This window comes from Malaclemys terrapin, chromosome 6 (assembly GCF_027887155.1).
Source record: "Malaclemys terrapin pileata isolate rMalTer1 chromosome 6, rMalTer1.hap1, whole genome shotgun sequence".
Classification (NCBI taxonomy): Eukaryota; Metazoa; Chordata; order Testudines; family Emydidae; genus Malaclemys; species Malaclemys terrapin.
The window spans coordinates 102,835,129-102,849,242 of record NC_071510.1 but is presented as its reverse complement, the minus strand read 5'-3'; the positions used below and the strand labels follow the sequence as shown (position 1 = coordinate 102,849,242).

Here is a 14,114-nt window from a genome sequence, read left to right as displayed (position 1 = left end):
ACAAATGTTTTGTAATAATATTTCTATTATAAAGGTTGTTCTGCGCTTGAAGGTCAAGGAATGTATTTGCTTTAGGATGTCTTCTACAAAGGAGCTGCTGTCTGTCACAGGAATAAGCTAAATCAGGGGTTATCAAACTGGGGGTTGGGACCCCTCAGGGGGTTGCGAGGTTATTACATGGGGGGTTGTGAGCTATCAGCCTCCACCCCAAATCCTGCTTTACATCCAGCATTTATAATGGTGTTAAATATATTAAAAAGTGTTTTTTTAATTTATAAGGGGGTCACACTCAGAGGCTGGCTATGTGAAAGGGGTCACCAGTACAAAAGTTTGAGAACTACTGAGCTAAATGATGCTAAGATAGCATCCTCACTAAGCCCATGCCACCACCTAAAACTTGTACCACTTTAACTATGCGGTTATTGTCTAGGGGTGCAACCTTCCTAATGCGGAGACAATTATATTAGTATAAATTTGCTTACTCCTGTATGAGAAGGGAAATAAACTATACTGGTATAAGTAGCCAGGCTATCAAATTCATGGTCCATTTTGGTCAATTTCATGATTGTAGGATTTTAAAATTAGTCAATTTCACAGTTTCAGATGTTAACATCTGAAATTTCATGGTGTCGTTTTTGAGGGTCCTGACCCAAAAGGGTCACAAAGCTGTTGTAGGGGAATTGTGGGATTTCCACCCTCACATCTGCTCTGCCTTCAGAGCTGGGTTCTGAAGGCAGCAGCTGTGGAGCTCCTTCCTGTAGCTGGGGGAGGGTTCCCGGAGGTGGGTCTAATCTGGTCCTGGCTGGGCTGGGGAGGGACAGGCCACTTCTTCCCCTGCACACCTCTCTCTGGGGAGATCAGACCCATCTCCGAGTACCTCCCCCAGCTGCAGGAAGCTCCACTGCCTAACTGAAATAGTAATACTGTATGTAGACCAGGTTTAAGTTAATTTCAATTGCCTCTCTCTGAGCCAGGGCCGGCTCAAGGCACCAGCCCACCAAGCTTGTGCTTGGGGCGGCACCTGGAGGGGGGCGGCGCGGTGCTCCGGCCGCCGGGAAGAGCGGGGCCACGGCCGGGGAGAGCGGAGCCGTGGCGGGCTCGCCGCCCCCCCCCCCCCCCCGGTGCTCTGGCCGCCGGGGAGAGTGGAGCCCCGGCCGGGGCTCGCTGCCCTCTCCCTGGGGCTCCGGCCGCCCTCCCCTGCCGTGCTGAGGGGGTGGGGGGGGGGCGGCCGGAGGCTTTTTTGCCTGGGGCGGCAAAAAAGCCAGAGCTGGCCCTGCTCTGAGCACTGACAAAATAAAGTACAGAAGCTTTTTTGCTCTCTAAAGTTTTAGTCCGGTGGGGTGTTAAACATCCACAGTGTTCTTTGAAGTCAATTGCCATTGACGTGGTCAAACTTAACTCCCCAATCCTTTGGTTCTCTCTTGGCCCAAACTGCCTTTGAAATCAGTTGGAGATTGGTTGAATAGTGACTGCCAGTCTTTGAGAGATTGTTCAAGTCTGGAATTGCTTTAAGGGTTCAATTAAAATATAGCAGGTGTACAATCAGTAGGAAGTAGCTTGCCATTAATGCATTAAAAATAATGTAGCTTTTCATGCATAGAAATGAGAGAAGTGTTTTGGCACTAAAACAAATTCAGTTTTTTAAACATTTTTCCGGAAGTTGAACGTAACTAATGTACGATTACAAGCCTAAGCATTATGCTACTTCCCTCCACAGGTTCAAATGAACAGCTTTGTGTTCCCTACCTACGAGCTCAATTGTGCATGATAGGCCTGAGTAAAGGCCGATGTGGAGGCGAACTGCCCCAGTGGGAGCTACATATGGCACAGTGCCTCCGAATGCTGCAGCATACATGGGGAGCACCCCATTATTATGCCCTTCCAGAGGGGTAGTACAAATTCCCCTGCACGCTCAGAAAATATTTAATTTTAATTGGGGGAAACCACCATTTGCAGTGAATTTAATTAAATTTAATTACATTTTTGGTTTTCTTTCAACATCAGAAGTAAGAAATCTATAGGAAATAGACAGATTTCCTACTAAATTTTAGGCTTTAAAATTGGCGGTGTTTCTAATAAAAATGCAGATTTTATTTTTTACTCCAAATTAACATCCCTTACTTTTTTAAGCATTTATTTATTTTTAACCTTGTGAACACATTTGTCTCTTTAAATTGCTTCTTCTGTGTGAAACATCATCATTTAATTTTAGTCTGGCAGCTAGATTTTCTCCTTTTACTCTCTCAAATGGAGGAAACTTCAAAATTTTGTGCAGATTTTATCTAGGAGTTCCCCTTCCCCACTCCATTACTAGGAGCACAAAACCTTTCTTTTCTTTTCTTTTCTTTTCTTTTCTTTTCTTTTCTTTTCTTTTCTTTTCTTTTCTTTTCTACTTTCTAACCTTGATTTCCTTTTTCATAACTTCAAGGTTTCCAAGCATCTCTGCCTCTTTTTCCCTTTTTCATGGTTTATTCACACATCTGTCTACTGTCCTCTGTCCCACTCTCCACTGGGACTAAATCATAGTTGCAAGGCTCCCCTTGACTTCAACAGGCTTTGGATCAGGACCTAAACTTGGTTGTAGTTGTTTGCAGAATCTGGCCTGAGGATATTTTTAATCCAAGGACCTGATCCTGAAGGTCCTATGCATGTAGAATCACCTCTTGATTCCACTGGGAGTCCTACCTATGGAGGACCAGCATTATATTTTTTTCCTCATCAGTTTTACACTGATGTGACCATGGTGCACACACCAGAATGTATTATTTAGATATGCAGGTAGACACGTATTATATATATATGAATTCTGAAAAGAAAAGTACATGAATTATACAGTGGAAAGCTTTCAGCATGCTACAAAAATTAATTTGCTTGGTGTAAAATAAGGATGCACATTAACCTTCTTAAAAAAATTAAGTCCATGGGTCTGATTCAGCACTTAGCTGCCAGTGGGCAGACTTCTACACCAGTGGTGGGCAACCTGCGGCCCATCAGGGTAATCTGCTGGCAAGCCGCCAGACTGTTTGTTTACTTTTGCACGGCCTCCCACAGCTCCCAGTGGCCGCAGTTCACCATTCCGAGCCAGTGGAAGCTGTGGGAAACACGTGCTGGCCACCGCAGGGACGTGCTGGCCACCGCTTCCCACAGCTACTATTGGCCAGGGACGGCGAACTGCAGCCACTGGGAGCTCCGGGCGACCGTGCAGAGGTAAACAAATGGTCTAGCGGCCTGCCAGTGGATTACCCTGATGGGCCACAGATTGCCCACCATTATTCTACACCTATACAATCCCACTGAAGTCAGTGTTATGCCCACATGGAACTAATTGTAGGATTGGGACATATGTATACATTTAAACAAATAAAACATAGTAGGCTCAATGGAGGCAGTGAAATATTACTGTAGAGAGAACACTTTGTAATGCAATCATGATATTTTTAAGACAGTTTAATTTAGACCTGAGCTGGTTTAGCAGAAGTAAACCTTTGAAATGGGCCATTACATTTTTGAGCTAAGCACTTCAAAAGCTGTCAAAGTAGCTGTTGCCTCCTGTCTTAGAAGCTGTCAGAAATCTATAAATAAACAGATAATACAGAAGTAGAGAAAATTCTTCTGCTAACTGTTATTGTTATTAACACTCTTGTTTCTTTCTTTTTTGTTTCTTTCAGCATATCCTATTCAGTACATGTCTCGGAGGATTATCCAGGTATAGTGCAACATTCTTGTGCTTGAAGCAAATATCATTGTTAGAGCAATATTCAGAGGTTCAGATGAAGATATCTGAAAGAGCATTAATGTGTTCTAGGGGCTTCTTTTGCTAATCATTTCCTGTTAGTTAGATTGTTTTCACAGTCATTTCTCCTTTTCAGCCTTCATTTGTCAGCCAGGTTAGGGTGAGAAAACCTGATTCACGAGTTTAGCGAGAAGGGGGTTGTGACGCTTACCATGTCTAAAGCTGTCAATGATGATAATCTAAAAACAACCTAACTCCTGTTTGGTATGAAATATATAGCTTGATCCAGTAAAGTGCTGAACGTCTGGCTCTGATCCAACAAAGCACTTAAACATATGCTTGAAGTCAATGGGACTACTTGTGTTCTTAATCTTAAGCATGTGCTTAGGTGCTTTGTTGCATCAGGCCTTTTAGGATCAAGACATAATAAGTCTTAAAGATCAAAACTACTATAAATGACAAGAATCTGTATGCTCTTTTTGTAATATTTTTCATTTTAATATGTATTCCACCTTTTAGAAAACTCCTAAACAAGTGACTAAGGCCCTAATCTTGCTAATTTATAGGTAAGAGTGGATCCATGTGCCCATGCAGAGCAAGAATAGACTGTGATCACCAAACAGACTGCTACTATGTTTAATAACCCAGAACAGATTGTTGCCCTAGATGTTTGGGTGTTAATTAGACTGAAGGGGAATCCTCAGCAGGTAAATTTGTAGATATTATAGGAACAGCTCAGGAAATTATGGGTACATCAGTTTCATACATTTCTGTTACCTATGTCACATCATCACTATGGCACTAGTAACAATGTTGAAATCATCACCTAAAACTGAATGAATTGCTTCACAAATCTCTGAGTGATTGGAAACAGCTGAACATTAAGCCTTAAGTCCCTGAACCATTGTGATGTGGCAACTGTCAGAAGTGGCAGCTATTGAAAAGTTGCACAATTGTAAGTGAAACTAAAACTATTTTAAATAGTAAGTTTGTCTCCACATTGTTTATACATTGCTGAAATCATTAAAGTATCACTGATATTTTTAGAAGTAGTATTAATGGCACTGAGCATGATCTTTGAAACCATTTCCTCATAATTGTAACATAATATTAGGATAATTATGCTCCAAAAGAGCTGTATATACTGTCAATGAGTATACTAAAGTTCCATTAATATGAACCGATAAAGTATATCTGCATGACTCCTGTGGGAGACATTGAGTATTTTGCCAGTAAATAAATGTCCATAATGATACACATTGGCTGACGTAGATTGTAGAAATGTTATTGCCTATTGTTCCGTGATCTTTGTATATTAACTAACACATGCTGTGATGATGCCAAATGAGCACCATGTATTTATGGTTGAAAGACCCAATCCTGCCAGAAGTGAATCACTGGGCCAGTGCATTGCCTTCAGTGGGACTCTGCATGGCACAGGAGGTCCATCCTGCCTAGAGCTCGTTGAAAGATCAGGGCCAAAGGAAGTTAACCTTCCTTTCTCCTACTTTTACATGTTTTGCATATTTAGGCACTTCAGCGCACGTAGGAGACCCACAGATACGAAGTAGTTCCTTTATGTCACAGATGGAAGCATACTGGTGGGGCAGCCTGGGAGGCTGCTTGGATGGTGTCATTGGGCTGTGGATCAGGTCTTTATTATGTACCCATTATCTTAAGAACTGTTTCTCTTTTATAGATAACACATATGTTTCCAGTTCAGATAATGATGAAGATGTGTTAGTTACAACAGAGTCAATCCCAGTAATTTTCCATAGAATCGCAACAGGTAATATTGAGTCAAATGATTTTTCAAGTTAAAGTTTTGTGGGGGACTGCAGGATACTGCCCATACATAAAAGATGATATGCCAATACGGATTGCTGAGCATCTTGTAGTTTTTTCACAAGCTCATTGTTGGGTATGGTCATACCTTTTGGAATAGAAGCAACTAAAATATTTCTTTTGGGGCGTGTATAGGCAATATATGTTTTCACTCATTGCATGCCTTGCAATCATGCTAAAGCAGTCCTATTTGAATGCAATGGGACACAGTTGCCTATCATTAAGGCTGCCCAACACTTCCCTTTGTAAGACCTCATTTTCATTTGCTTATCACTTTGCTAAACTTTAACCATTTGGGGTGAACATTTCTATGTCAGTTATCTACCTCAGGCTGATTTTTTTTTAAAAATTTTCAGCAAAAATGGTTTAGCCATTTTTGAGAACAAAGCTAGGGAAGAACACATTGTTTTGACCATGTTAAAATATTCCAGCACCCTTATCTTTGAAAAGCTCTAGCAACCTCATGCTTTGGAACAGATTTGAAATTTGCCCGGGTAGTGTCCGAGATGTACCTTATGCCAACCCCATGAAAATCTGCCCACATTTGGCTAAGTTATAAGCTTTTAAAAATCACAGTTCACATATGCTCAGCTGCTAAATTCGCCAAAGATTCTGTCCACAATGAGCATGTTGCAGCACAGGGCTGACTTTCCCTGCAATTGCAGCTCTGAGCTGCTGCAAGCTGTGCTGGGTTTGGGTCTAGGCATGTGAACTGAGAATAGAAAAATTCTCCTGTGCTCTCAGTGACTCCCTGCAGGACCCAGGCAGTGTGGAGGAGGAAGCTGTCAAATTGGACCCCAGAGGGGACAAGAGCTGGAGTGGCAGGATCAGTAGATTGGAAGCCTGTGACTGGAAGCTGCCAGGAGGAGAGAAAAAAACAGGGAGTGGGAGTTGGGGTGGGATGAGAGGCAAGGGTGGAGGCTGAGACTGGGAGCTGGGGGACAACCTGGGATTGGCTGGGAAAGGGAACTGCGACTGGCTGGTCAAAGAGAGTGGGACTGGAAGCCTGGGAAGGAAACAGGGGCTAGGGATGGGGGATTGGGAGCAAGTGGGTACAAAGGAGACTGCACAGGCATCCTTAATTCTATCATTTTCTAACTTTGTGGTGCTTGACTTTGCAACCTTAATAATGTTATTTTAACATAGTTTTTTGTGTTTAACATAGAACTAGCCTGAAAAATATACTTTTGGTGCAGGAATGGAAAACTGGTACAAAGTTGCTAGAAAGCAAACATTTTAGGCCCTTAATCTGATCTCACTTAAACTGATGTAAATCAGTGGAGTTACAGAGAAGCAAAACAGCCATGAGATCCTAATCAGACCTTTAAGATACATTTTTTCCTTCAAAGATACCTGTGTTATAATATTTTTAAATCAAGTGTGAAATTTTATATTAAACATCAAAACAAAACCTTTGTTTCTGTAAAGAAAATGAAATGACTTTATTTTGCCAGTTTCTTTTATTCTTATGTAAAATCCAATTAAAATCAGTACCTCAATTGTCATCTTGTAACATTCCAGCATAGAAGAAATTTAAAATGGCACTCAATAACGGTGACATGTACAGTACAGACAGTGCACACCCAGCTAGCACAGCTATAAATAGCAGTGTAGACAGTGAGGCATGGCTTGGGCCCTACATACCTGTACCTCCAGGATATATACTCTACATGGCTCTCTACACTCCCAAGCTGTGCCTCCCAGGGCATTTACCCAGCTATTATAATGTCCTGCTGCCTGCCCAATGCCGGAGCCTTTCCCTGTTGTCTATATGTTGGCCAGAGCCTTTCACTGTGGCATACAACCACACACCGCAGTGCAGTCAGTGTGGCCACTGCCTGCCATTCACTGCAGCGAGTAGCTACATATGCAGGTCCTGTACTCTACACACCTCCATAAGTGTGGACATAGCTTAAGTCCAGTTTACAAGTAAATAAAAGTGATGGGGAAACACCTATTTATGCAGCATTTTGTATTGTAGAATCATGGATTCCTGAGGCATCTTGGCTTCTTGTTTTTATATTGGTAGATTGTAAGCTCTTTGGAGCAGGTACTGTCTTTTTGTTCTGTGTTTGTACAACACCTAGTACAGTGGAGTCCTTGTCCATGACTGAGGCATCTAAGTGTTACAGTAATGCAAATACTACTACTACTACACTTATTTCAGTTCTGTTTTTTAATTACATAAATAAAATGATTTTAGATTTGTCATGGCTATTAACTATTTTCCTTTTTAATTATTTTTTTTTAGAATTAAGAAAAACCAGTGATGTTAATTGTTGCTTATCTATAAAATCAAAATTACAGAGGGAAAATGGAGAGGTATGGTATTGCTTTATTAATGTAGTCCTTATACATATTTTCATTGGAAGGTAGAGTAACAAACTACAGAACATAACTTAATATTTCCTTTGCATTTAATTTGTTAAAACAAACACTGGTGTGGAATTCTGGCCCCACTGAAGTCAATGAGACTTTTGCCATTGACATCAAAGAGGTCAGGATTTCACTCCAGATGTATACAAACAATCTATAGTTTTGCAAGGAGGCTGTTAAAAGATATGCAAAGTGTTATCAATCTAGGATGACTGAACCTTCCCCATAATGCTTTCTGCCTTGGAAGTACAACTGTGTCAGAGAAGCTGGTCACAAAGCAGTTATCTCCTAACCTGATCTTATGCACAGGACTAGATATTTCAAACATTCACTTCCTAGCTAAGTGCTTACTAATGTGAGCGTGACAGTCCCATTGAAGTCAATGGACCTGTTCATGACAGAGTGAACAATAGGTGGTTTTTGGAGTATCAGGCCCCATGATTCCAGTGTGTAATTTATACTTGGTTTCAAGGAGTAATCTAGTTAAGAATCAGCATTAAGATGAAGTCTTTGGTGAAAATTGGCACACAGACACTCAGTCTGGCAAACCCTTATTACCAAGCATATTATCACATTACTGCCACTGGAATCAAAGGGCTTAAGCACTTTATGGCCCTGATTCAGGAAAGTGCTTAAGCACATGCTTAATGTTAAATGCTTTCTCGAATAAGGATAAGTTCCTGAATTGTAGTCTATATTTGATTGTAATGGTTTGCTGGTTTCATCACTTGTTTTATACTGAGATATAGGACAACGATGTGGCAGCGAGGTTTCCTGATGTGGTTGTGTTTGTAGCATATAGACCCTTATTTGATATAAGAAGTTGCAGTGGAAATTTTTGACTTGCACGATCACAGAATTTTATTCAATAATCTTGAAAGCTTAGAGAACCAAAATAGTCACAAATTACAAAGTACTATGGAGTACATTCCTGGTGAAGAAATATTTTTATTTTAAAATTTTGTAGGTGAAGTTACATTTATTTTCATGATTAAAAGCTTGAGATAGGTTTAATTTTCATGGCAAAGAAATTGAACTTTTTATAAATTTTTTAATTGAATTAGGATCCAACTAAGGTATTTATTTAAGAAACCCCCCTTTTAATGAAAATCTTTAACACCAACCATCTCTGTGAGCCAGACAATCACAGTCTTTACTTCATTGTGTGATTATATCATATATGCTGGGTTTATCACTCTTCTAGTATGAGGAGTTTAATTTCTCTTTGTTTCTGTTGTTGGTGTGTTTATTTTGTTTATATTTGCAGCATGCTTCCCATGGAACTAAGGTTATTATTAGGCAGTGGAGACTGAATACATTCTTTTGTTTTTCTTCAGTAAATTACCAGCAAAAAAAGTCTTAAAATTGCTATGAAATTGGCTGAAAATACGATTTTCACTCAATATACACATGCACAGCATACAGTATGAATTTACAGGCAGAGGTAAAGAGATAAGATTAGAATAGAAGGCCATGAAAATTGGTGGCAAAAGTATATCTCACTTTTCTGAATCTATAAGATTAAAAGGAAAATTCTGTTCAATTCACACAGTTGATTTCTGGGTCATTATGGAAATTTTGTGCCTCCTGTGAATGCAAAATGTGCAATAGATAAAGTGTGGGTCAAATAGGAGAATTTTGTCTTTATGATTTTATCAAATATTCAATTTATGTGAGCTCCTGTTAACATAAGGGCTGTGAATGACAAATGGTTTGTGGGAAAACAAGAAGTAATGTCCTTAAACAGTTGAATGACATTAAGCAAGGATTAAAGTGTGACTTTCTAACTTAAATTGATAAAATAGTACCTTTTTCTATGAGTCGTCCCTATTGTGAGTGTAAATTAATAAGTTAATTCCTTTAAAGGGATTTGAAGATGAATATTTAATGTAAAATCTAAGTGTTATTTATGTTGTTGACAAATTAATATAGACTATTATAGTTGATTTGCCAGAATACATTAGGTTAATGCCTTATAGGTAGGACCCTACCAAAGTCATGGTCCATTATGGTCAATTTCACGGTCATAGGATTTTAAAAATTGTAAATTTAATGATTTCAGCTATTTAAATCTGAAATTTCACGGGTAAAATTCACGGGTAATTGTAAGGGTCTTGACCTAAGTTCCTTCTAACCTGCACAGGCGCGCAGCTGCCTATTAAGCCCTGCACAGGGCTGTGGCGGGGAGAGACGCCCCTTCTGGCCGCCCCCAGCGTGGACCTGCAGCAGCGGGGAGAGGCGCCCCTTCTCGCCAGCCAAAGCACAAACTTATAGTGGCGGGGAGAGGCGCCCCTCCCTGCCGGCCAAAGCACGGACCTTCAGCGGTGGGGAGAGGTGCCCCTCCGCACCGACGCCCCCATAGAACTGCCAAAGCGGGGAGAGGTGCCCCTCCCCACCGGCCCCACCACAGACCTGCCCCAGACTTGCCGCGGCCAGGGAAGAGGAGGTTATTGTAGGGGGGGTTGCGGTACTGCTACCCTTACTTCTGAATGGCTGCTGGTGGTGGTGCTGCTGCCTTCAGAGCTGGGCAGCTGGCGAGTGGCGGCTGCTGGCCAGAAGCCAAGTTCTGAAGGCAGAGCCACCTCCAAGCATCAGCGCATACGTAAGGATGGCATGGTATGGTATTGCCACCCTTACTTCTGCACTGCTGACTGCAGAGCTGGGCACTACCTTCAGAGCTGGACGCCTGGGCAACAGCCGCCGCTCTCTGGCTGCCCAGCTCTGAAAGCAGCGAAGAAGTAAGGGTGGCAATACCGCAACCCCCCTAAAATAACCTTGTGACCCCCCCGCAACTGCCTTTTGGGTCAGGATCCCCAATTTGAGAAACACTGGTCTACCCCATTAAATCTGCATAGTATAGGGTAAAAGCTCCCAAAAGACCAAATTTCTCGGGTGGGGAGACCAGAGTTCACGGTCTGTGATGCATTTTTCATGGCCATGAATTTGGTTGGGCCCTACCTATAGGGACACAGTTTAATTTTACCATTCATTGGTTGAATCAGGCCCACGATCCTCTTGCCTAGAAGTTCCTAATGAAAACTCTAAATAAAGTGTGTGAAGTGTTTATTTGTAACATCACATAATTACTAAAAAAAGAAAAGTAAATGTCATTCTCCTGTTTCATTTGCTAACATTTATTTATTTTTTTAAATAAGGACTCAAGGCACAATAGTGCAGTTGAAGAAGATTCTGAAGGAGATAATGATTCTGAAGAGTTTTATTATGGGGGACAGGTAAGGGAGAACATTTTCCCAATAATTTTAAAGTTGCAAACAATGTCCTTCGAAAGGCTTCTGAGATGATTTATTTTGAGTTTTATATTAATCTTCAAATTTGTGCAGTTGTAAGGACAAGAAAACTGATTGTAACTTGGATGTTTTTGAAAATGGGATCTATTTTATAGCTTCCAGGAAATACTGTTCACTCTATAAAGCATATATCCTATTTACATCAATGGAAGCAAAATAGGGTTGTAAACTGTTATGCGTTGGAGTTGACATCTGGTAAAAATAATAGCACTGCATTTTAACGGTAAAAGCGGTAGCTACAAAAGTCTTGTGATCTATACTATAGTAAATTTTCTCCTTTCTGAGCTCTGTAGTCTAATTCACCTAGAGATGCTGATTTTAAAAAATAAGTATATCTCTGTGCCTTTCCCTCTTGTTCCCTCAGCAGAATTATTTATTACGATATCCTAGTCCCTACTGGAAATTAAAATGTTCTCTTTGTACTTATTTCTTTTGAGAGGTCAATGGAGTGTTTGACTAGGGCACTCTCTTTACTCTTGATGTCCAGAAATCATCAACCAAGGGGCCAATAAGTGCAAACAGTGTTCATGGGGATGATTTTTGTTATATAGGCATGCGGCCACCAGGAAACAGACTGAGAACACCATTCCATAAGCTACCAATTAGCTGTTAAATAGTAACAGGTTTTGGTCAATATTTGTCTAGATTGTGTTTGAACTGGTAACATTACATTCTATTTATGTAGCACCCTTGCTCCATGGAAAGACAACAGAGAGAGACGGGAATAAAATACAGTAATCACCAAAAGCAAAAAAATCAACAGCTGTGATTGTCCTGAATGAGTACAAAATATTGAGTAAGCAAAAAGAGGAAGAGAGAAGACAAGAGATCATTAGAAGTGCATTAATGAGAGGAAAAGAGACAGGTTATAAGATGGGATATAAAATGAGAGAGTCAGGCATGGTCTACACTACTGCAGTAAATTGATCTAAGTTACGTTACTTCAGGTATGTGAATAACGTAACTGAAGTAGACGTAGCTAGATCCACTTACCATAGTGTCTACACTGCACTGTGTCGACAGGAGATGCTCTCCCGCCAACTGACCTTACACTTCTCGGGGAGGTGGAGTACAGAAATCAATGGGAGAATGTTTTCCCATCGATTAGGCACGTCTTCACCAGCCCACTAAATCGATGCCACCACATCGATTGCAGCAGTACCGATTTAGCTCCATAGTGAAAACATGCCCACATAAAGAGAAAGTGAGTTCTAAAGAGTTTTGTGTAGAAAAAAAAGGCATGAAGAATTAATGCAATAGAAGAATTGAGAGATGAATGAAGAGAGCAAATAGGAAGACAAGTAATAGAGAAGCCCCATAAGGGTGTGCTATGTTAATTTAGATGGAATAAATGAGCCAAAGGTGTTAACATAACCAGTCACTGACTGACATTAAACAGTGTTAAACAAGGAGTTCGGTATACAGAGACCTGAGCCTGCTTAGTACGATGGCAAAGACCCCATTGAAAAGCCTTTTAACCTTTTATTAAAGATACAGAGAAGAAGAGAAAACAGTTAAAGTATTTTAAATGTAAAGTACTAAGTAAAGCTTTCATTCTGATGACATTTCTTGTTCCCTTTCCCTTTATCTGGAAAGAGTTTTAAAAGGAAAAAAATAAAAACCTTCTTAGATTGTCTCCTAGATGGTATCAGAGAAGGTAATGCCATCCTTTTGGATAAAAGAGAAGAAATTAGTTGAGATGAGCTGGAGCAGCTGTTGCTGCTTCTCTTGTTAAAATCCTGTCCTATTTCATTCCAAGTGGTGTTTTGGTTTCTGCTGGAGCTGGTAGAGGTGGCAATGTTATCAGTGTCCCTCTCCTTGGCCATCAGGATTAAGACAAAGAAGATCTGGGGAGATGGTGGGGGTGGCCGCCATGATGGTGACACTCATGCCAGTAGCCTCCATCTGTTCTGTATTTTTCTCCCAAAGGCTTTATCTTTTAACGACCCCAAAAAGGGAGTGATTGGTGGAATAGCCCATCCCCTCATTATTTTGTCTACCGATTATGCCTAATATATGACACACCAATTTTGGTTAATTAATTTCTGGTTCTACATCTTCCGTTTTTCAACACAGTCCTTGAGTTATATAAACTTGGCCCTTTTTTGGACTAATTTAGTCTCTGCCGGGTTCTCTCTTTCTAGATATGCAAACTGTTTATAAAGTGATAAATGCCAATTTAACCACATGAAAAATACAGCTGGAGAAGAAATTGCTAGTCAAAGATAATCTTACCATTTCTAACTGGTGACAGTTGAAACAGTGAGAGAATTGATTGTGAGAAAAGGGGAAAGTGTAAAAGAGGAAAGGGTTTGGGAGTGATGGTGAAGAAAAGACATAGGCTATGCCTATACTACAGCCTATGTCGTCATAACTTATGTCGCTCAGGGTGTGAATAAGCCACTCCCGAGCTATATAAATTACACTGACATAAGTGCTCGTGTGCACAGAGCTTCTCCTACCGACATAGTTTCTGCTGTTCTGGAGGTGGTTTTATTATGCTGATGGGAGAGCTTTTTCCTGCTGGGCATAGAGCCTCTTCACCAGATGTGCTGGAGCAGCGCAGCTGTGCCGCTGCAACGTTGTACGTGTAGACATGCCCATAGTGTCTTGGTCATAGCGGAAAGGTTTGAATCACCTGTACATAATGTCCCCAAAACATAAGTTGGGTAAACAGTTTAGAAGTAGCTAAATGACTTAGGCACCTAAGTCCTATTGATTTTCAGTGGGACTGAGGGCTTGTCTACATTAAGAATTCATTCATGCCAAGGTGGGGTGTGAATCTACCCTGTATTAGCTTGCTGCAGACCGTCTGTGTGGACACTGCTGACGCACCGTTTGTTAATATGCTT

The 14,114-nt window shown here is 40.8% G+C and overlaps 1 protein-coding gene across 2 annotated transcripts in view; it reads left to right on the top strand.

Annotated features, from left to right (window-relative positions):
* The window catches only part of PARP8 (poly(ADP-ribose) polymerase family member 8), a 171,592-nt gene that overhangs the window by 75,086 nt on the left and 82,392 nt on the right, over positions 1-14,114 (top strand). For both annotated transcript variants that reach the window (XM_054032717.1, XM_054032719.1), the window contains exons 3-6: positions 3,669-3,706; positions 5,433-5,522; positions 7,830-7,900; positions 11,110-11,187. In XM_054032717.1, coding sequence (XP_053888692.1) covers positions 3,669-3,706; positions 5,433-5,522; positions 7,830-7,900; positions 11,110-11,187 — 277 coding nt within the window. The remainder of the gene's footprint in view (positions 1-3,668; positions 3,707-5,432; positions 5,523-7,829; positions 7,901-11,109; positions 11,188-14,114) is intronic.